General features: G+C 40.1%; 1 protein-coding gene across 1 annotated transcript in view; it reads left to right on the top strand.

The window, feature by feature from the left end:
• galnt9 (polypeptide N-acetylgalactosaminyltransferase 9) overlaps nt 1–22,811 on the top strand; it is a 204,809-nt gene that overhangs the window by 126,986 nt on the left and 55,012 nt on the right. Inside the window, exon 6 of the mRNA XM_041788115.1 lies at nt 9,072–9,189. Coding sequence (XP_041644049.1) covers nt 9,072–9,189 — 118 coding nt within the window. The remainder of the gene's footprint in view (nt 1–9,071; nt 9,190–22,811) is intronic.

The following is a 22,811-nucleotide window of genomic DNA, read 5'->3' as shown; positions in this document are numbered from 1 at the left end:
CTCTTAAGACATGGGCATGATGTTCCAGCTGTGGTTTCCATTGTGAGCTTCTTAAGTGTTAATATTGGTGCAGCTAGCAGGCTTTACACTTGCTTGTTGGCTGAACTGTGTTTTAAAGGCTGTCTAGCGTTTGCTCTGCTAGCTTCTCATTAAGGGCAAATGGCAAATGTTCTGTTGATTTATGAACATTGCAATCAGCTTGACGTTAGCGTCTGCTGATGTCTGTTCTAGCACTTGCTGTCACCTCCGTGATGGCTGTGATTGGATGACTGATCTTTTGTACACGTTTCCAGACACTTTGATGTGCCGCTGTGCTAGCATGTACTCACACTGTTTAAGATCTGAATGGTGTTTTGTTTGATGGCCGTAATGGCGATGTGTGCATGCGCTAAAGTTGTGTGAACATGTGCAATGTTAATCATGCGACCTGAAGCACGCCATGCTGCCGCTTCTGTGTTGCTGGGTGTAAGCCAAAATAACAAGTTTTCTTGTTTCAGTGACTAAAGTCTGCCTGAAGTCATCAATAGCAGTCAGATGAGTGAGCCCTGTCCATGCAGAGTCTGTGTGTGTCCTGCTTTTATGTTCAGACAGTGGATGATGCAGCTGTTGTCACAGATACACCAGAATGATGCTCCAGGCAGCGCCTCATCCTGGTGCTTATGGCTATATGGGCAATTCACAGCATGGACTGTTTAAATCACAGCTCAAAGTACAGCTGTTGTGTGTGTAATATTTGAAAACCAAAAATGGCTTCAAGACCTAAATAAGAAAAATAATGTAAATGTTGATTTAATTAGTGTACATTTTCAGGTTTCATTTACAGCGATTACTGTTCAGCCCTACACTGTATTATAAACTGTATTGTAGGGTTTATATGAGTGTCATATTTCTCAGCTATTCATGCTTACAGTATGCATACTGTCCCAAGCGAGCAGAAATGCACTCGATTACTCTGTATATTTTCTCATGCATATTTACCAGCCCCACTCTCCACAGTTACCTGGTTCGCCTATGCAGGGGGGCCAGCAGTGTGTGTAAATGGGCCTCATTTTAGTGTTTTAGGACTCCCCTGATGGAGTCTAGACTTGGTTGATGGCGGTGGAGGAAAGATGCAGTATGGAATAAGGAATGCACTTCTAAAGAAATCAACCCAGACACTGGATGGAATGATTTGGGGCTAGAGGGGTCGGGGGAAAGTCACAACAAATCTGCCCTGAAGTGACAGCTGACAAATGAAATATTAAAACTTTGACAGCAGGAAATTGATTGGAAGATAGAAAGTGTGGCAAAGTGTGTGTGGATGGTAAATACTGAAAGATTAGATGCCAGAAGCAGGGACTGAGGGGAACAGCAGAGAGAGATAGAAAGCCAAAGTATTAAAAAAATGAGGCATGAAAAATACTCCTGCTGCTTTACTTAAGATGAGCTTTGTTTAAGATAATTGGCCATGGTCATAGATTTATTCTATTCTTCTTTGTTGGGGGTGTCAAGTTTATACCTTCTATTATCCAGAAGTAAAAAGTTTGTTGACCAAAATCAACTAAATCGTATGCTGTGTTTCCCACAAAATGAGTGACTCATATCTGTCTGATCTTGCTCACAACCTAGGATGTTAAACAGCATGCCCCAAATCTGTACTAGCCAAATTGCAGGGAAACATTTCCTTGAAAGCAAAGGAGCGCCTCTTTATAATAGGCTAAATGTTGTGAGAGTGTGTGTCTGTTTACAGCAGCACCACTGCCTGTAGATGCTGTAAAAGTGATGGCAGAAGTCCCATTATAACCTCAGGCTAATCTGTTGAAAAATAAACTTGTAAAACAAAGAACTGGTATGTAGATGTGCTCACTTATGCTTTTGCAGCACAGGATGGCACTGCGGCGCTCTGGTCTTCTCTTAAGCCAAACGTGCACCACTGGCTGTAATAGGATCCGCAGTAATGTGGGTTTAAAAACACTTTAATTCTTTGTGGGAGTGAATCATTGATGAGAAATGATATGAATGTTATTGTTGACTACTTTCCCTGGGATCCTATCCCAGCTGGCATTGGGTGAGAGGCAGGGTTCTCCCTGGACTGGGTGCCAGTCGATCACAGGGCTGACGTATAGGGATGAACAACCAGGCACGCTCACACTCACAAAAAAGTGAACAAAGGAGCACCCTCCCCACAATTAACTTCTAAAGACTTCCTAAAACTGAGAACGTCAGCACTCAAAAATGTCCTTTTACGCAGTTTTACTGGGGTAAGGCACAGCGGACGCGTTTCACCGCTGAAGAAGACTACGAGTCAAAACGCGTTGGATGTGCCTTGCTCTCACACTCACAATTATGGGCAATTTAGAGTCACCAGTTAACCTAATGAGCATGTTCTTGGTGGTGGGAGGAAGCAGGAGCAGTCGGAGATAACCCGTGCATGCACAGAGAGAAAATGAAACTCCAGACAGAAAGGCCCTTAATGGGAAACAAACCAGAAACCTCCTTGCTGTGAGGCTTGCAGCTTCAGAACCAACCAATGTTTTTAAAAAATGTAAAAATATGTTAACTTCTTAATTGGATATGTAGCTGAATTTAATCAGTGTTTCTTGGCTATTTTGTGGTCTGTAACTTTTTATAAGCTTCTTGAATTTCTCTCAGGATTGATAAGTACCTACCGGCCTAACGACTGACCTACCTACAGACCTACCTGTAGATTGAAGTGGCAATAAAAGTAAGTTTAAGGTGGCAAAATTGGTCCAAAAGTCACAAGTAAGTGGCAAAAATGGGTGAAAAGGGGCAAAACAGGCATAATGTGGCAAAACCTTAGTGAAAAGTGGCAAAATGGGGGAGAAAAAGTGGCATAAAAAGGGCAGATAGGTGCAAAAATTGTTGAGAAATGACAAACAAATGAGTCCCTGATGTCTAAAATGGGCAAAAATCAGCAAAAAGGTGAAAATATTGGCAAAAAACCCCAGCAAAGATTGAAAAATTAGGAAAAAAAAATTAATGGCAAAGGGCAGCTTAAATGGGTAAAAAGTGTCAAAAATTGGCAAAGAGTAGGATAAAAGTGGCAAAAAATGGCAAAAATGGGATAAAGGTGGCAAAAAATAAGATGGGCTTAAAGCAGTAAAAATTGATTTTAAAAAATGGAAGAAAAAGGAGAAAAGGGGCAAAGGTTGCAAATAAGGGCAATGGAAATATAGAGACAAAAAATAAAGGTTGACAATTAAATCCTGTGTAAGTGCTGGAAACAAACTGATTAAAATGACTTGCAATGGATAATTTCTAAGATCAAAGTTCCCTGTGTTTAAGATTTTCTGGCAGAATAATATTTCAAATCAAGACATAAAAGAGCCACATGTGGGTCCAGAGCCACTGGTTGAGTATCACTGCTCTGTTGTAAAGCACAGGAAACATCACTTAACATTCTTCGACCCTGCTTGCTAACCATCCTGGATTATTATTTCTTATATTATCTCTGAAAGAGGTATTGCTTTTGACCTTGAAGCATTTTGTAAAAGGATTGAATTAAACACCTGTAGAGGTGCAGGCACCGCTCGGCATGCTTATGCATGCACGCCAGCAGGTGCTTGGTCTGACCTGCTTCTTGTGTAAAGGGGTTTTTAGACACCTGACAGTAAAATCATATTCCACCGGAAAATTTTAAGATGGTTAAACAGATCAGAAATGGATACTGACCAGTCCTAGTCTAAGTCATGTCTGAAGTAATCATACAAATAAATAAATCCATCTTAGGCCAAAAAAAAACTGTCCTTGTCACTCTTTCAGTCATCTTCATTAGTCTGGAAACTTACAAACCTATCTCATCTATCATGTAATTAACTACCCTCTCCATTCAGCCATTCTACTGCTGCTCCATAGAGAGCATACTGACACACTACATCTGTGTGTGGCATACCAGCCGCACAGCAGCAGACAGAAAACAGCTCCAGAGAGTCATCACCACCACCAGGAAAATTTTTGGCTGCCCTCTGCCTTCTCTGGAAGAACTGTACAACTCCTGCTGCCTCAAGAAAGCTCACAGCATCCTCAGGGATCCGTCCCGCCAAGGACACTGCCTGTTTGAACAGCCGCCCTCAGGCAGAAAAGGCAGGGCATTAAAAACTCAGACATCACCACGACAAAAAGCCATCACCACAGTAAATGCTGCTAAGACCTGATGAAAGTCATGTGCAATAAGCATCATGGGGACTTTGTGCAATAATGACTGCAGAATATGAATGTGAAATGTCATGTGTGGGTGGCTCTCGTGTTTTTACTGTTTTCATAGGATTTTTACTATGGCTTGTAGTACTTTTGGTGGTTTTTAATAGGGTTTTATTTATCTTGCACTTTTATTGTTCATGATTATGATTTTTCTAATATGATCTCTTTATGCCTTTTTATAGAGGAGGATTGTGGACAGAATCAAAAACAGGGATGAGAACACTAGGGAGAGACGTGAGAAAGGTGCCTCAAGTCAGATGTTAGGTTGTGCCTGAGTATATGGGGCACGACCTCTAGGCCATCTGAGAGCCCCATGTGTACTTGTGCAATGACGATAAACACTACTCTGTTCATTTAGTGATGACGTAAAGCAACAGTTAAATGCACATATCCACATGCAAACAGCAGGCTGTAGATGCTATCAGAGCCTTTTTTGGTTTTTTTCTTTTTGCACAAAATTTGGATATTTTAACCAAACCTCGACATGGTGCTTTGGCTTCTCATTATGTTTTTGTCACCATCTGTTTGTCAGCAAATGCATGTTATCTATAAATCCCAGTTCAGACCTAAGATTTATGATTGGATGGGGTTAAACTTGTGACTCCTTACAACAGTCCTCCCTGTGACGTTCTAAACACCCGCCAGTTCACATCACCGCAACTGAAGGAGACGATGCATCATCTCTATGGCACCGACTCTCAAAGTTACTTAGTTAAAAGTGATTACCCACGCCGATGAAATCAGCAGGGTTATGTAAAAGGTTCCATATCTTTGTTTGTTTGTTTGTTTGTGTACAAGATAACTCGAAAATGGAAAGCTGGATCTTCACCAAACTTTCAGGGAATATTGAGATAGTGGCAGGGAAGAATCTATTAGATTTTGGTGATGATCCGCGCACCTGTTAACTTTTTCTCAGACTTTGAATTTTGAACACCATAGTAATCAATGGGAGCGTCAGTTCCTCGGTGGCTGCTTAGGCGTGGGTCTCAGACGGCCATTCTAGTTTATTTCTGAAGTTACAATGCAAGAAATCTCAGGACTGCACACTAGCTGTCTTTTCCTGCATCTTCATCATCATGAGAACACATAACATCAGGCTGTTTGATCCCTGCTCATCCCTGAGACACGTCATCACCATTGTCAAAATTTCACAGCACATACAGACTAAAAAAAGCTTTGCTTGTTCAGTCTTGTTATAACTAAGATATCCACTGAGGTTAATCAATTTTCCAGGGACAGATTAGCTCCTACACTCTTTAATTTCTCATGTATATCGTACAGCATCACGAGCGCCAGCTACTATTAAAATAGGGCCTTTCAAAGTGATACTGCACATTTGTCTGCTTCTTGGAAATGATTACATCTATCTTTTATGAGTTTTCACGTGGAAACTTCAGCACTCCTGTATCCACCATCAGCTGTGCATTTGAGCATGATGTGCAGCTGATGGAGCAGACAGGAGTGGAAGTTTCCATGTGAAAACTTTTTAAAAAATTGATATCATTTCCAAAATTTATAGCATGACTTTATCCAAAAATATTGGTATTTAAAGCCTTTCAAAACTAGGTGTATATTCCTCTTTTTAATGTTTATCTGTTAGCAACTTGGCAAGCTGAATCACAGAAGACTGAATGGGACGACTTGATTCACCAGTGACATTCTTAAACCATCTTTGGTCTAAACAAGGCTTTAGGGAAGTGTAACAGCACTCAGTCAGCACAGTTGTGCTCAGAGACCTTCACTGGGAGCCATAGCTGCTCCTTTAAGCCTTTTTAATGTGAACCAAACTGCATTTTAAGTGAAAGGCAATAATGAAGACATTAGTTGCTATTATGGTAAAATGAGTACAGTGAGAGAGGAGAGGAGGTGAGAGTGAAGCTGTAGTTTGCTGGTTTTCAGTGCTGAGGTGGGGGTTGGTGGTCAGGATGGGGGAGGGAGAGATTTGAACATGAAACTAACATGAGATAATGATGACAGACCCTGATGAAGATAAAGTAGAACAAAACCAGCACCAGTCCTGACCCAGCTGTGCCCACATGTCATGAAATACAGCACTCCCTCTAAAGGATTTTGGACTAGAGCTCCACGGCGGTGATCCAGACTGTTTTATAAGGCCTCCTTAACCTAAAAGCACCATTCCCTTTACTGACACTCTGTTAGCTTAGCTTTTTACAGAGTCAATGAATCATAATGCAGCTCTCTCCTCCTGGCCCTTTCTTCTGTCATGCCTCTCAAACTGAATCGGTCGACACACATTTTCTTGGTCTGTGTGCGCGTATGTGTAATAATATATGGTTAGCTGACCCCAGGCGCCGTTCCTGAAAGAAGAATAAAGCTACTCATTGGTTACTTTAGAGGAAAACATAAGGCGGCTTCTTACTCTGGATGAATGTAATGCTTTTTGTGGAGCTTTGTCCCTGAGCACTTTAGATCTGACAGATAATAGCAGAGAGAAGCAGCCTTGGGGGCAGCAGCTAAAGTGGGAGCATTTTTTGAGTAAAGGTTGAAATAACCAGTTCTTTGGGAGCAAATTGCTCCCTGTGTCATCTTCCAGCTAAACTGGGGAAAATTTAAGTTAACATCAAATCAGAATGCATTTTTAAAAGTTCTTTTCAGCTTGAACATTAATATAGAAATCAGTTACAGTTGAAGTCAGTGTGAAACTGTAGATCCAAGGCTTGTGTTGAGCTTCATTTACCTTTCTTCTTATTTTTTTTAAGCCCCCAATAATCCCTGAACTTTTGCCGTTCTTCTCTGGGAACCATTCAGTTCATTGTTTAGGTGCACTCTCACCCTTTTAGCCTCATTTTGAGAAGCAGTGAGCGTCTGCTTTCAGCTAAAAGCTCAGAGGAACCAGCTTTTGGCTAAATGTGTAGTGAATAGGGTGGAGCCCCCATGTGTGATGTCAGAGGTCCCAAAACATGCCTGTGAAGTTTGTCGCTGAAAAAGAAGCTTTTTTATAGTTTTTTGCCTGTCTAAAACCCTCTCTGTTTCAGCCCTTCTCAGAACAAGCTGTTTCTGTGTCTGTGACTTTAAATGTTTTTGATTGGTCTGACTCCGCCCTTGACCACACCTCTCACAGGAAATGGATGTGGCACTCCTGATGTTACAATGTTACAGATGCTTTTATCCAAAGTTAAGGAGGTGACATCTCAACAACATCTCAGCTGGCAGCTGAGAGGAGGATCAGGAGAGGAGGGCAGAACTTTCTTCCAAGCAGGGAGGGCCAACCGAACCTGGGGGCGGGGCTAACTCCCCACACGACATCATGAGGGGAAAATCTGAGAACGGCTTGTTTCAGCACACATTTTCTAAAAGGTGGAGAAAGAGAGGGGAGGAAGGAATGGATTTTTCTGGTACTTGAGGGGATTGTGGACAGGCTAGTGGCACATACTTTTGTTTGAAAACCTGGAAAAGTGATTTTTGCATAACATGTCCCATTTAAAACTCATTTGGCAACACAAAAAAACATCTCCAGCGACCTGACTTTGAGTCCCGACCCAAAATTTGTGAATAATGTGCTGACACCACCAATAAATCATTTCATATTAAATTGTATAGTAACATTTTATTACCTGGCTGTCTTTATTTTTTTAAATCTAAACCAAATCAAACATTAAAATGAAACAGTTCATTATTAATCCAAATCAAACAAAATTATAGCTCAGATTTACTCCAATTGCAGATATCTGGTGAGTTCTCTGGTTCAGTATACATTTTAGAGATACCAATATCTATCCAATCATGCGGTTTCGTCTGATCATGTTAGCTTTTGTGTAATCTCCCCAGACTTGGCCCAGGTGTGTGGCATTCAACTGATAAGGACGCTGAACTCACAGTTGGAAACACTCAGTTGACAATACTAACAGGATGTCATGGAAATCACACATGAAGTATCATGATATTACATGGCATGATATATGATATGAATCAATACCATATCATATGATACAAAATTATATAATTTGATAGAAAGAAATATGTTTTAAAAACAGCAAAGTCTAATAAAAGTCATTATGGCTCTTTATGACATTATGTGTGATACATTATAACAGTGTGGTATCTGATGTGATCTGACAGAGTTCACCTTTTCAGCCCCCCAAAACAGTTAACTTTGCTTTGTGATTTTACTGTGAGGTTATATCTTACATGAAGTATCTTTAAAAAATAATGAATGGGTAAGGGGTGAATAGCTGCATCTTTGAGGCCCGGTACAGCTCATTGTTGTCCTCATAAAGTGACTAAAGATTGATGACTTGATCAGCAGAAATCCTAATAATAATAAAATGAGATTGAACAGGAGGTGTTTCTGCTCTTATCTGAACGGTTGCTTTGTGAATCTAAACCAGGCTGAACTGGGCCGATGATATTCAAATAGGTTTCAGTATTCTTGCTGACTCTGCCATAGTTTCAAAGTACTCACAGCAAATATGATCAAACAAAGGCCCAACAGAAAGAGTCGATAACTCTCCGCTGTTGTATCCAAGTGTTTGTTCAGCATGAATTTGTTTGGTACCGGTGCAGTTAAGGCTGGAAAAGAAGCAAACATTTACATTTTACTCCAGTATATTAAGCTTTCAGTCATGGCTGATAGTGACTGGTGCATGGATGTACTCTTACAGAATACAAACAAAATCAGCTTCACGGTTGGACGTTTAAAATCAGCTGATCTGATCGATGTTTAGACTTTACTGTAACTTTGCTCTGAAAATTCACAGCACACTAAAGCTTGATGATTATTGTCCCAGCTCATTAAAAACAGCTTTAAGAGCGTGCCTGCTTTCTGCCTTGATTACACTGACTATCAAAGCTTATCGGTTGGATAATTATATCTAAAAAGTTGCTTTTTTTCTCTCTCTCTGCACACGCAGAACTCCGGCTATGATCGGCTGCTCCTTTGTGGTTGATCGGGAATACTTTGGCGAGATCGGTCTGCTGGATCCTGGCATGGAGGTCTACGGGGGCGAGAACATCGAACTCGGCATGCGGGTAAGGACTTCTGATTATTTCTCTGGCTGCTGTTGAAATGCACTCCAAATGGAAGCAAGCTTTTGATAAATAACTTATTTTTTTCTTTAAACTGAATTAAAAGGCTCTTTGTAAAGCAGAAGATGGAATTGCTTGAAGAAACGCTGAAGGAAAAGTTGTTTTTTAATGAGCTGTTCCTTCAAAGCTGGAGGGTTTTTGAGTGCAGTCATACACGAGAAAGGCCACACAAAGAGGCATAATTATAAATCCAATATATGAGGGGGTAATATTTAGATGTACAGTCATGGGTGGAATGATTTAAGAAATCTATATTCAGTCTTTGGAACAGATTATGATGAAGTTTTTTTTTACGTTTCCCAGCTGCAGGGAAACAGCTTAAGATACAAAACCCAGGGGCGTCAACAGAAGCCATGATTAAACTTTGCAAAGTTTCTTAAATAGGAGTGGAGGGAAGAAAAATCCCCTTAATGCAAATCTTCAGCCAAACCAAAGGCTCTAAAGCCTGTATACGGAAAATGTAAATCTCTTTGCTGCTGCTTTGAGTTGAATTTAACGCTTCATGTGAGCGGAGGGCTTTCTGAAGAATCGGTGAGCGTTTAAATTCAGAAAATGTTTCTCTCCAGCCGAGTGGAACCATTGTGAATCTAAACGCTCTCCAACAGCTTATTGGAATGAGATATGCTCGAAAGATCCCACTCCTTCATTTAACGTCCTGCCCACATCCATTTTTAAAATCTTGAGATTTCTTCAACAACACCTCTGAAGTGCCTTTAAGAAGCACTTGAACACAGGCTGCAGGATGGGTTTCAGAGCAGCTCTGCTTCTACTGAGGCTAGAGACGTGTACTTTTCTTGGATGCAACCACTGTCAGTACAGTAACTTCAACTGTCAGCTCTGAAAAACAAACAAAAAACTCGGATTGTGGGGGTTAGTGTGCACTCCCTGGCTTTAGAAGCTCAGGACATCAGCAAAGGAATCCCCGGCAAGATCAGAATTTAATGTACTAAACCCTGACTGTGAGGACTGTACTGAACCAAACCAGACCACTTTATGGAAACGGACCATCATGAGCGTTGACTGACACTGCTTTTGGGACTCAAAAGCATCGTAAGAATTAAGAATGCTTTTACTTTCACACTTAGAACATATGGAATAGTTGTAAACACCCCAAAACACGACCTTTTGGTACTCTAATAGGCCGTTCAGACCGGCGGGGCTCTGTGCCGGTTCTGGTTCCTGAACCTAATTTTGAACTAGCCAGTGACTTCAAACCAGAAAAAAACTGGTTCAGAACCTGAAAAGTTGGTTCTCAACTGGAACAAAAAAAAAGTGTGAACCATTACATCATCAGTGGGCATGTCATATTCTGGGTTGTGAAGACAAGCAGAAAATGGAGGACAGGTGGTCTACAGTGTTCATATTTTAACACAGACAGTATTAATGTTTAACACTCATGGTGTTGTTGTTTTTTTTGCACATTTAAGTGTACTTAACACTATAATAGTATGTTATTTCTGTTCATTTTCTGTGTTATTTTGAGATATTCACAACTTTAATTTTTGACACAAATGCACTCTTCATACTTGATAATGCCATTTCATAGCAATTACCTGTGCAAAGTAAGGTGTCTTATGACTATCTTTAATAGAGAGACAGGCACAAAGATAATGCAACAAGCTGCAAACTAACTTCAAGCTATAGTATAGACTTAACCCTTGCCACATCCAGAAGCTGACAGATGTAGTGGACCACTTCACTCATGGTGCAAAAGTGTTTGTCATCAAAAACAATAATCCACCAGAAACAAAGCTAAGAAATCCCAGCAATGATCGCTATACAACACACAACATCTGAACACATCCAAACACATCTTAAAACACATCTGAACGCTGCCGTGGAGCATGATGGGAAAACTCAATCCCCCTAATATGAAATTGCAGGGGGCAGGGCTTAGATCAGTTGACTCTCTACAGAGTTGAATTAACACTGAATGTATCAACACCGTCGAATAAGTCCAACACTGAAGGCCATGCAATTCTGAACCTAATTGAAATTACACTTTGGGGGTTAAAATCAACTCTGAAATGTTTAACACTAAAAATTCAACACTCCAGTTTGCTGTGTGAGTTCACCAGACTGCTAGCAATTAATCAATAAACTCAGGAAAACTAGGACAGCAATAAAAACTTAAGCAAAAGTGGAGCTGGGCATGGTGATGCATGTCTATCCCACTTTGGTTCCGCTTACACTGGTATGAACACAGGCTGGTTCACCAGAAAGCACCAAGGTTCTGAGACTCCAGAATGGAACCGGAGCCAGAACCAGAACTGTGTCTGTCTGAAAACACCCTAAAAGCCCCATCAGGAGTTCTCCACCGCTGCATGATGTCATCTGCAAAGAACCTATGGTGAAATATAGAAGCCTGTTTTTGAAGACCTGCTCTTCAGGGCATCTTTTTCAGTTTAAAGTTTTTTTGTTGTTTGGATTTTTCAGGAGAAACTCTACTGACATTTATGAATATCTTTTCATAAATATAGCTTCAGATTCAATCACAGGTTAAACTTTTCAACGTCACCTGAAAGATTTAAAAAAGTTCCCCCTGTTCTTATGTAGCGTCTCTTCTCATATCACTGGAAATTAGGGTATGTTGTCTTATGATATGTTGTTTTAAGACTAAAAAAAACACTTTTAAGCTAGTGCAACACCAGTCATATCAAATAAATCCACAGATCATAATGAATCTGTTGATGTCAAACCTGTAATATGCAACAAAAATGTGTTCCTCCCTGATTCCCTTGACCTTTAGAAAGGTAAAGGGTAAAATGAGAAGCATCCCCACAGCGTGATGCTGGCGTGTTTGTAGTGATGACAAGTTTAGTAGTACATAGCGTCTTGTCTGATGATCAAAAAGCACCAGTTTGGTCTCATCAGACCATAGAACTCTTTCCAACTTGACCATGGAGTCTCCTACATGTCTTCTGGTGAACTCTAGTCAACATTTAATGAGTTTTTGCCAACAGTGGGTTTCTCTTTGTGTTTCTCCCAGAAAGCTTTGAGTCTCTCCCATCTCAGCTGCTGACACTTGCAGCTCCTGCAGAGTAGTCAAATATGTCTAGTTGGCCTCTGTCACTAGTCTCCTTCTTGCACGGTCACCCAGTTTGTGATCCATCTGATCTACGCAGATTTACACATGTCATATTCCCTCTGTTTCTTTATGATGGAATCAACTGAACTCTGGGAGATGTTCAGTGCCTTGGAAAATTTATTGTATCCATCCCCTGACTCATACTTCTTGATAACCTTTTCTCTAAGTTGCTTAGAGTGTTCTTTTGTCTTAATGGTGTAATGGTTGCCAGGAATACTGATAAACTAAGTGGCTGGACTTCTGTTGAATTAGGTCAATGACTTTATGCAATCACTAATTTTACATTATATATTGTATTTAAATGAATTTACTTTGTGGAAATCTGTTTTCACTTTGACATTAAATAGTTTTTGTTGTATTTTTTCTTTTTTAAAAAAAGCCTTGTTGCATTGACCATTATTGATTTATAAAATCAATAAAAGAGTAAAAGAACTAAAGAGATCATTACTTTTATGGCACTGTAGGTTTCTATTAAAACATGGGCTAACTGATTTTTGCATTCCTAAAGGAAACAATCTTAAAACCTCACATTCCTCCCCAACAAAAGCACCATATTGCTTTCTCATCAACAATAAAGACATAATCATCAGGCTTCTTGTACCTGATAGTTGTTTTTCCGTTTTTATAGAGAGATAACTCAGAGATATTTATGATGTACCAACAGCTAAGAGCCTCCCCCAAGGTAACACTGTGTTTTCTCACCCAGTAGGGCTGCTTATGTGCAGCTAACAAACCATGCAACTCAGTTAGATGAGGTTCGTGGGGGAGATCAATCCAGTCAGAGCAGCTGAATGAAGTTATAACATCTCTGTTGAACTGTGTCATACAGTGTAACACTCAACTTCTGTCGACTCTTGTGTTTCGTTTTGTTTTTTTTCGCTGCATATTTTCTGTAGCTTTTTAGATTCATGACATGCACAGAGTATGCCTCTATGTCTACGAACACAATGCTCTCACAAATGCAATTACCTCCTTTCCTGTTTGGCCTGCCTGTGTGGAAATGAAACACACAGCACAGAAAAAAGAGGCCATTCAGCACATGTACAAGCTTGAATAGGTCTGCAGTCAACAAGCAGGCTTCAACCATTCATATCCCATAGCCACTAATGGAATGGAGATGGGCTTCTGGTGATGGGCGGCAATTACTCCTCTAAGGCTACAGCTGCTCAGGCAGCTCATTGTAGTGCAGGCTGAGGAGTTGCCATTTGGGATCGGCTTGATTGACAAGAACATGTTTAACAATTAGCCGGGGCAGCTCACAATAGCAGAGCCTGCCTGAGACCGTTGGACTGCAGGGGGCTGATGAAAGGCAGGGTTCATGTGGAAAGGTTATGGCGTATTTATAATTTACTGAGTTCTGGCTTCTGTTGCTCGCTCTGGGTAAAAAAAACGGCTTCTAGGATTCAAAAGGCTGGCCCCTTTGTAAGCAGAAAGGAGGTTGATTATACAGCACGCAGCACCGCATGTGGTGGTGTTACTGTTGAGAGGAGAATAAAATGAAAGAGAAAGGAAGGGAAAAATAAATCATGGATTCTACTGAAGTTTTCTGTTTGTTTGGGTGTGAAATAATTTACAGAGTGTAGGAGCTGTAAATAAAAGAAATCGACAGAGAGAGAGAATAAACCAGAGACGGGGAAAAGTGGGTGTACAAATGATGCTCGGAGCATGATGTATTCAAGGAAAGATGCATCATCCACAGCTGCAAAACTAATACATCCATGCTCACTTTGACAAATTCAAAGCAAGACTCTTCTAAATGATGTATTTAAATCTGCAATAAATGCTGCTTTATATCATAATATATTCTAATTTAGCCACTGGCAGTAAAAGACTTCACTCCCCTCTTAAATAATTGTAAATGGCATAGCTGAGGTGCGTATCCTGCCATAAGGCTGCGTTTGCAAACACAGAAAAATGTTCAGGGACAGAAATGATGAATTCTGCCAGAAGTGTCAATATGAGTTTATCTTGTAATGTGTCTCCCGTCCCCTCCTGCATTGCTGAGTCTTTGCTGATATAGCATCTCAGGAGAGCAGGACATTGCCTTTCATTTCAAGGTTCCTGTGGGCACAGGTATTACCATGGCAACTCTGTCAGCAAATATAATACTACATCAAATCTATCAGGGGGTCACCTGCAGCTGCTGCTGCTGCTGCTCACACCTGATGGGAAGTGAGTGACTCCGTCTTCAACTTTAATTATTCTCAGCCACTGCACGGCTCATGTGATTGAGGACAAGCACGTCAGAGCTTTTTACTCCTTCTCTCTCCGAGTGATTGTATTGACTTTGCATAGAAGTGACCGGGGCATTGTTTGCTATATTATGCTATTATAAAGTTAAAAGAGGGTGGTAATACAGAATGCACATCAGGGCAGCAAGTAAAGAAGACGGGCACACTATAGCCAATCTGTCTAGTCCAGATTTTCCTCGCATTTTTTGTATAAAAGGTCAATCAGAGGTAAAATGCCCTGGACTTAGATAACGGATAACCTGAGACACCATATAGACTGTTTCAGCATCCATCCATTGCAGGGATATATTTCAGTTTCATCTGGGAAAGCTCCCATGCAGGAGTGTTTGAAAGAAAATTCTCAGTTGGTGATTGGATGAACGTTCTGTCTGTCACATTCATGGCCAATCAGAGCATGCACAGCTCATGCATAGACTTTTTGATAGGCTATAAAAGCCAATAAATGTTTGTTCAAAGAAGAATTTTAACAGGATAAAATAATGCTGTGAATTTTGGAAGTTACTGCATGTTTTAAAAAAAAAAACTTTCACCGTAGAATTCAGCCTGATACACCCTCCTGTCCCCTCCATGAGCTTTGCATGTTAGTGAAATGCAACCATATACTCCCTCACATAAGAAGGCTCTAATGGCTACATTTATCAGTGGAAAAAATATTATTTTCAGTAGATATCTATATAACAAGACCAAGCTAGTAAATGTTTTTGTGCTATGTGCTGGGAAATTCCACGCCCTGCTATGTTGATGATCACAGTGGGAATTATCACAGAGAAGTTTATGATTCCGATACTAGCATCAGAAATATGTCCGATACTGCTTAAATGTAGGTATTGGTATCAGCGAGTACAAGAGTTTATGCACCAATCCGATTAAGTCTGGTTTAGCTTTATATTTTGCTTCATTTAACCGTGTTAAATGTTAGCACTATAAACCAGAAATCAGTTCTTCTTCGCTGCCGGAAAGCACCGCATGCACAAGCTACCGTTTTTAGAGCAGCGAAGAAGAACTAAAGGACTCACCACAGCAGCAAAGATTGGTGTCTGTGTGACAGTTTTTCTCTGAATGTGATCGTTAAAATGCCTTCTAGATCGGCACGGTCATGCTTGACAAGAAGTGACACCAGTGACACAAGTTTAACAACTTTTGAACCATAAATCATTGCCTTTTACTTGTTTTTCCTTTTGGAGCTAGCCGTTGTGCCGTCACATTTACACTATTGATGCCTTTGAATCCCTTTGTAGCAGCATTTTCAGCTAGCCTGGAACTCGTGTGACTTCAATGACTAAATCCACACCAGTTAACCTGATATTGATCGTCTTTTAATCCATTTTAATCCAATTAAGATCATTTATTGCCACTAGGTTGAATGCTAACCATCATACTGTTCACCCTTCATGAGGGTCTGTCAGCCAATGGCAGGCTGTTCCATAACCACGTCATGCTGCCTGAATAGAGCATAATGGAGAGAGAGCCTGTGAGCCCCTTGTATTATTTTTATTTTAATTTTTAGCAGTAAAACTCAGTAATCAGCAGAAAAACAACTTCAGGATCACAGAGATGCTGTATATTATGATTCTATTTGTTGAGCCATGTTCTGAGTCAAATGTAGGTCTAAAATAATTTTCTAGTCTGCACAGTCAGTCTAGAAAGTTCACCCTGGTGTAAGATCAGAACATCTCTAATTATCACCCTCATGCAGGAATCAAAGAGCCTGGTGTTAGCTATTATCACAGTGGCAGAGATACAGAAAAAAACAGGTAATGTGCAATTCTGTCCTTCAAGTAGAGACAGATTTATTAGGCAGTAACTTCAGAAATAAATCACTTTGCTGATAAGCTTTTAATGTTGCAGAGTGGCCTGTTGCACGAGGTTGCAAGTTTCAGCTTGTCTCATTGCAGATCTTTGGTCTGAACTCTGCTTAAAAAAGCCGCCATTATCACTGATTAGAAACCAAATGGAAGTCACATTAAAAGATGAGACTGATGACTTGATTGTGAGGAAAAAACCTGGGCACAGTGAGCCTCATTCTCATAAAGCAGACTGGGCTTCATGTTTCGTTTTTCAGCGCTGTGAGTTTGACAGAGTATGAAAGCTGGGGCATGAAAAGGAGTGATTTTGCAAGTGGCGTGTACCTGGGAAACCCGGATCACACAGAAAAAGAGATAAGATCATTTTTGTAGCGTTGCACACATCATTTCATTCTTGTAAAGACTTATTTTTCTTTACCTTCATTTGAGAAGCAGGGCTGTGGATAGAAAAGAAAATCAGCAGGAGAGGGTGGGGAGCGATATACAAGACTGGGCTGCCTGGGACGCCCACTTCGAGGACTGTAACATGAAAGCTAATTGCGAGGGCAACCAGTGCCCTTAAAACTGTCCTTTTTTTGGCCTCTGTTCATGCATGTTTGTACTGGATAATTTCATACCTTGGTGCCAAATGTAGAAACATGGAAAAGGAACAATAGATCATCATCTGAACTAAAATCACTACATTGAGTCATGCCCCTCTCCTTCTATGATACATATTGCTCTGGCTCCTGAATACCCTGCACAGCCATCATGATGATAACCTCTTTACTGCCAAAAAAAGGCCAATTGTTGTCTGGCTGGGTCTACCCTTCACAATGCTATGCCAACGGGCTCACTCTGCCACCAGGAAACCATCCAAGGTGCTTCATGAAATCTGTCTCATTTTCATAACATTGCAATCAATCAGTCACTTCCAAATCCAGGAAAGTGGAGCGTGATCTCACAGGGTGGTCGGCTTGTTTCAGTGACATTTATTAAACTCACCGGGAACTCCTTCCAGAAGTAATGAAGCACAAAATGATTCTGTTTTTTTCTTCTTTGAAGTCTCGTCTCCGTAACCACCTGGGCTGGGCCTGAGGCATCTGGCCATAATCTCTCAGTACTGAGGAGAATGGAGCTAATTAAAGTCTCGCAGAAGCAGCAGCTAGACGGGAGAGGGACGTAATTACACTTTACTTTGTCCCCTCTGCATCAGAGTGGGCTGCATTACAAGTGGACTTCTTAGAATGCTAAGGCTGTTTCCGGGCAGTTCTGTACATTAATATTGGCTTTGTAATATCTTTCTTTGTCAGTGTTTAGTTTTAGATATTGAAATGAAAACTTACAGCATTACACTGTTCAATAGATTTTGAAGACCTGCAGCTGGGGCCCCGGTCAATGAAACAAGCATGTGCTTCATTTACCGATGAGTCTTTGCCACTGTTGGCTCCCGCTTTGACTCTGTTCCTCAGCCCTGTGGCGGGTGTCAGTCTCTATTCTTACTCCCACACTTCCTGTCTCTGTCCTCTTTCCAAAGGCCAAAAACATTTTCCATAAGAAAAGTATCAAAGCTAAGGGGAAGAGTTGTTTTATGCTGTGGGTTTTTTTGCCCATTCACTCTGGTGGGGCAGGATCTGACAGACATTTTTAAAATATCAATATTATTTTAAAATATCATTTAAAGTTTGTAGTAATGATGAACTATATTTTAATTCATATGCATGCTTGAATAAATGGTTTTAACATATTTATACATACACTATATTGCCAAAAGTATTCACTCACCCATCCAAATAATTGAAATCAGGTGTTCCAATCACTTCCATGGCCATGTCCATGTATAAAATCAAGCCCCTAGGCATGCAGACTGTTTCTACAAACATTTGTGAAAGAATGGGTCGCTCTCAGGAGCTCTGTGAATTCCATTGTGGTACTGTGATAGGATGCCACTTGTGCAACAAGTCCAGTCGTGAAATTTCCTAGCTCCTAAATATTCCATGGTCAACTGTCAAAGAACAAAGTGGAAGCAATTGGGAATGACAACAACTCAGCCATGACGTGGTAGGTCACATAAAATGACAGAGCAAGGTATGTGGATGCTGAGGCGCATAGTGTGCAGAGGTCGCCAACGTTCTGCAGAGTCATGTGGTCTTCAGATTAGCTCAAGAACAGTGCGTAGAGAGCTTCATGGAATGGAATTTTTTATAGTTCTCAAAGGATAAGAAGTTGTGTTTGTGAAGGATGTGACAGAAATGATACAAGTAGCTTCTTCTGTCAAAGATTTTTAAGGCCTTTTTGTAGAGTGATTCAATAGGTTTGAGTGCAGTTACTCCTGTGATTGACCAGTTTGTCAAGCAATAATCAATATGAGATAAACACACCTGAGGTTTCGCCAAAATCTCAAGGCACACCGTATTCACATCAATACAAAATAGACTCTTTAAATAATACTACAGTCAAGGCCTCCCATAAGGGGGGATAAAGAGAAGAGTTTTCTGAGTCCCACCCAACTGGGGGATCATGGAGGTCAGCAAAACCATGGTCCATTGTTAAGTTAAGCTGTGATAACCAGTATATTTAACCCCAATAATAAACAACCTTTATTTGTGCTTTGGTACAATTAAGCTTTCCTAAAAATGAAATCCTCTTAAAATAGAAAACCTTTTTCGTGGTAATGTTGAAAATGTGGATACTGAGCTAAATGATTAGGAACGAAATGTTGACTTCATAGTTAGGCCATAATGTGTGCAAATATCAGGATGTCAGAAAATAAAGCAGAAGTGAAGACTTCTTTCCCTAAGAAGAACTGCAGAAGTGTAAAAAGAGACAACAAATAGGTAAAAATTGGCAAAAATGGGTCAATGCGGAAAAAAAGTGGCCAAACAATGGCATAAATAGGCGAAACATGGCAAAATTGGGTTAAGTGATTTGAATACTGTGGAAAATTGGGCAAAAAGTGGCCAAACAACAGCAAAGATGGTGGAAGAAGTGGTAAATGTGTTCAAAGTGATAAAAAAAGAAAATGTGTCAAATTTGGGTTAAAAGTGGTGAAGAGAAAAGGCGAAAAATGAGCCACATTTGGCGAAAAAGTGGTAAAACAGGACTAAAATGTGTTAAATTTGACATAAAGAAGTGGCAAAATGGCAAAAAGCTGCAAAAATGGGTAAAATGTGTCCAAAGAATTTCCTTAAAATGGTAGTTAAAGTGGTTAAATTGGTTGAAGGTAGCATGAATAAATTATTTCATCATCCAAACCCAACAATAGCTTGGCACATTTTTTATCTCTAAATTGAGGGAACTGTTAGCCAGGATGCTAGCACCAATGCTACTGATCCAGCACACATGCACTGATATCATCATTAAATGCCAGCTGGGTTTTTCAGGGGCTCTGCTAATCCTGTGGGCAGACCTGGTTGGTATGTTTGTACAAGGCACACCTAGACTTGCCTCAAGGCCCCGCCCCACCGTTGAGGGAACACCGTGTTACAGGATACCACTTAGTACCAATTCATTCACTGTAAGATACAGTACATAATTTTTAAATCCATAATGACTGTAGAAGTTGAATTATTTGTTGACAGTCCATCACTATGAAAACAAAGAAGCCCATCTGACAGAATGCTGCATCTTCTGCCACCCACCACTAATGATGACGTCTATCTATGATTCCAGATGGTAACTTTGCTTGAATAAAATAAATAAATAGCTGTGAACTTAAGAAGTGCTAGTAAGCATTATTCACGGTGGAACAATAACAGGTGCTGCTTCAAAGTGGAAGCTGGAAGCAGTCAGATGTTGCTTTTGGTTTATTCGGAGAACATCTGCCCCGCTGATACCAATATGAAACCTGGACACTTTAACACGCTTAATTAACCTCACAAACCATCTGGATTTGTTCATACAAATACATTCAAAGTGAGCTGCTGCACTCCAGATGTGAAGTCTTGTTAAATGTGATGGTAACACAATGCACTGTCATAACTCTGGCATGCTGTATGTCTTTATAACACGACAGTTTATTCACATTAAACAGGGAGATTTTCTATGGAAATTCTTTATAGTACTTTAAACTGTTTTGAGACTGTTTAAACATTGCTGGTGTGAATCAGAGCTCCAGTTTGATCTGAGAAGGCAGGCCTGATTTTTAAAGACACGTTACATTTGATGTTTGGCCCACAACAACAACAACACTACAGCAATGGTATTATTATTAACGTCCATCCTGGAGCCTATCCCAGCTGTCACTGGCCGCCAGCCAATCCCAGGGCTGACATACAGAGACAAATAACCAGGCAGACTCACACCTACAGCAAAGTTAGAGTCACCAGTTAACCCAGGGGTGTCAAACTCAATCACAGCAGAGGCCGGATTCTGGATTCAGGACTAACCCAAGGGCCTAACAGGGTCACCCTTTTAACCATAAACTGTCAACGTTGTTTCACTGGTAATAAGATATATATTTAAAAAAAGCTTAGTACTGTTGATGAACGATTAAAAAGAAGAATTTAAAGGCTCACAATCTGAGAAAAGTCAATTTATTAGCCCAAAAAGGTCAGAACATGAAATTGAAAAATAATGTTTTTAATGGTAAATATATGACAAAGAAGTCAAAACCACGAGTTTAAAAGGTCAACATATGAAATAAAATTTGGAATCATGAAAATAAAAGTCAAAATATGATTAAGAATTTTAAATTGTTAGTCTAAAAGGTCAAACTGTGGGATTATGAAGTCAAAGTTTGGAGTTGAAAATGTGAGGTAAAATACAAAATAATTGATTAGAAGTTCAAAATATGACCTAAAAATTAGAATTATGAATCTTAAAGCTCAAAATATTATATGAGAAGTTGAAATTATGAGTTGAAATGCTCAAAGTATGAAATAAAAGTCAAAATCCTAAGTTTGAGTCCTAACTGGAGAGCTATTTTTTTACTTTTTCAGGTTTTGTGACTTAACAAGGATATCTGAAATCATCAAGGATAAGTTGACAGTTTTATACTTGAGGAAATCTTCAGACCTCATACTGGTGGGCCAGTTCTAACAGAAATATGAGATCATCTCGCGGGCCGGATTTAACTGACACCTGTGAGTTAACCTAACCAGCATGTGTTTGGAGAAAGCCAGAATACCCAGAGAGAACACACACATTCACAGGGAAAACGTGCAAACTCTGCACCGAAAACCGGCAACTGAACCGGGAACGTTCTTGCTGTGAGGCGACAGTGCTAGCCTCTGAGCCGCTGCATGGCCCTATTATTAATATTCTGCAAGATAATCAAGTCATGATACATGACTATTTCTGACTATCTTAGTACAAGCTGCCCCTAAAAAGGTAGACTGCACAAAAACTGTGGATGAAAAATAAAGTTAACAAAGGGTCATTTTAACATGCAAGTCAGGATGACTGTATATTTCTATTATGATATTCAAACCCAGCCCTAGTGTTCGCTCTAATGTAGTTCTTAGACTTGAAAATGCTTTGAAGAGACTCTCCCATGTCGTACCTCTGATTGCATAAGAATCCATTAGTTGTTGTGTAAGACAACACTTCTAATGGAATACAGAGATGGCACCTCAGGACTGAAAGAGCTGCCGTGTTCTCCTTCACATTTCTGACGCACGTAGAAAATGATCCCTTCATAATGAGAGTTGAAAAAGTACTTCATTATCCTCTCCCTTAATGACACATCTCAAATCTTGTCCAACATCTAATCTAATCCGTCTCACAATGAATACCACGGTGGCTCACAGTCCCTTAATAACTTTTTTAAAGATTATGTTTTTGGCTTTTTTTTGGCCCTTTATTGATAGCAGTGCTAAAGAGAGAGGTAATGTAAGGAGGAGAGAGAGCTGGACATACATCTGACGGCTGAGACAGTGACTGATGCATCACGGACTGCTTTACCTCTTTATAAGTGAAGCCAGCTCCACAAAGTCAAACCAGAACTCCAGTATTAACTTTTATGTAGCTGAAGTTCTCACCATTATGTGACTCAGTGGAGGACTGAACAAAAATTAGAAAAACTTGTTGGTTATATAGCCAGTTGGTTATGTAGCCAGCTCAAATACCTTAAAGGGATAATTTACACATTTTATTTCATCAAACTGCAGCCACAGTCTGACTATCAATGGATCTATTTGTTTATTGCAAGAAGGGAAATCTAAGGTACTCCTACTCTAAAGCATAAGCTTTTGTTGTAGTGTACCCAGACTTTAAAATTTTCAAAGAAAGTGATCAATCAGCCTGTTATGCCCTCCATCTAGGGGAAAAAAGCAAAGAGGTCTGCACACCAGGGAGCTCACATTTTAAATATTAATTAGTAACGAGTGACGTTTCAAGCCAACATGCTGCTAAAGGAAAGCACAGCAAACCCATTTTAACAATCAATCAAACTATATATATAACTATTTATGTAGTCCCTTTCAGACAAATTGGACTGCA

Source organism: Cheilinus undulatus, linkage group 5, assembly GCF_018320785.1.
Source record: "Cheilinus undulatus linkage group 5, ASM1832078v1, whole genome shotgun sequence".
NCBI lineage: Eukaryota > Metazoa > Chordata > Actinopteri > Labriformes > Labridae > Cheilinus > Cheilinus undulatus.
The sequence above is the reverse complement of the archived record's forward strand: the minus strand, read 5'-3'. Positions and strand labels throughout refer to the sequence as shown.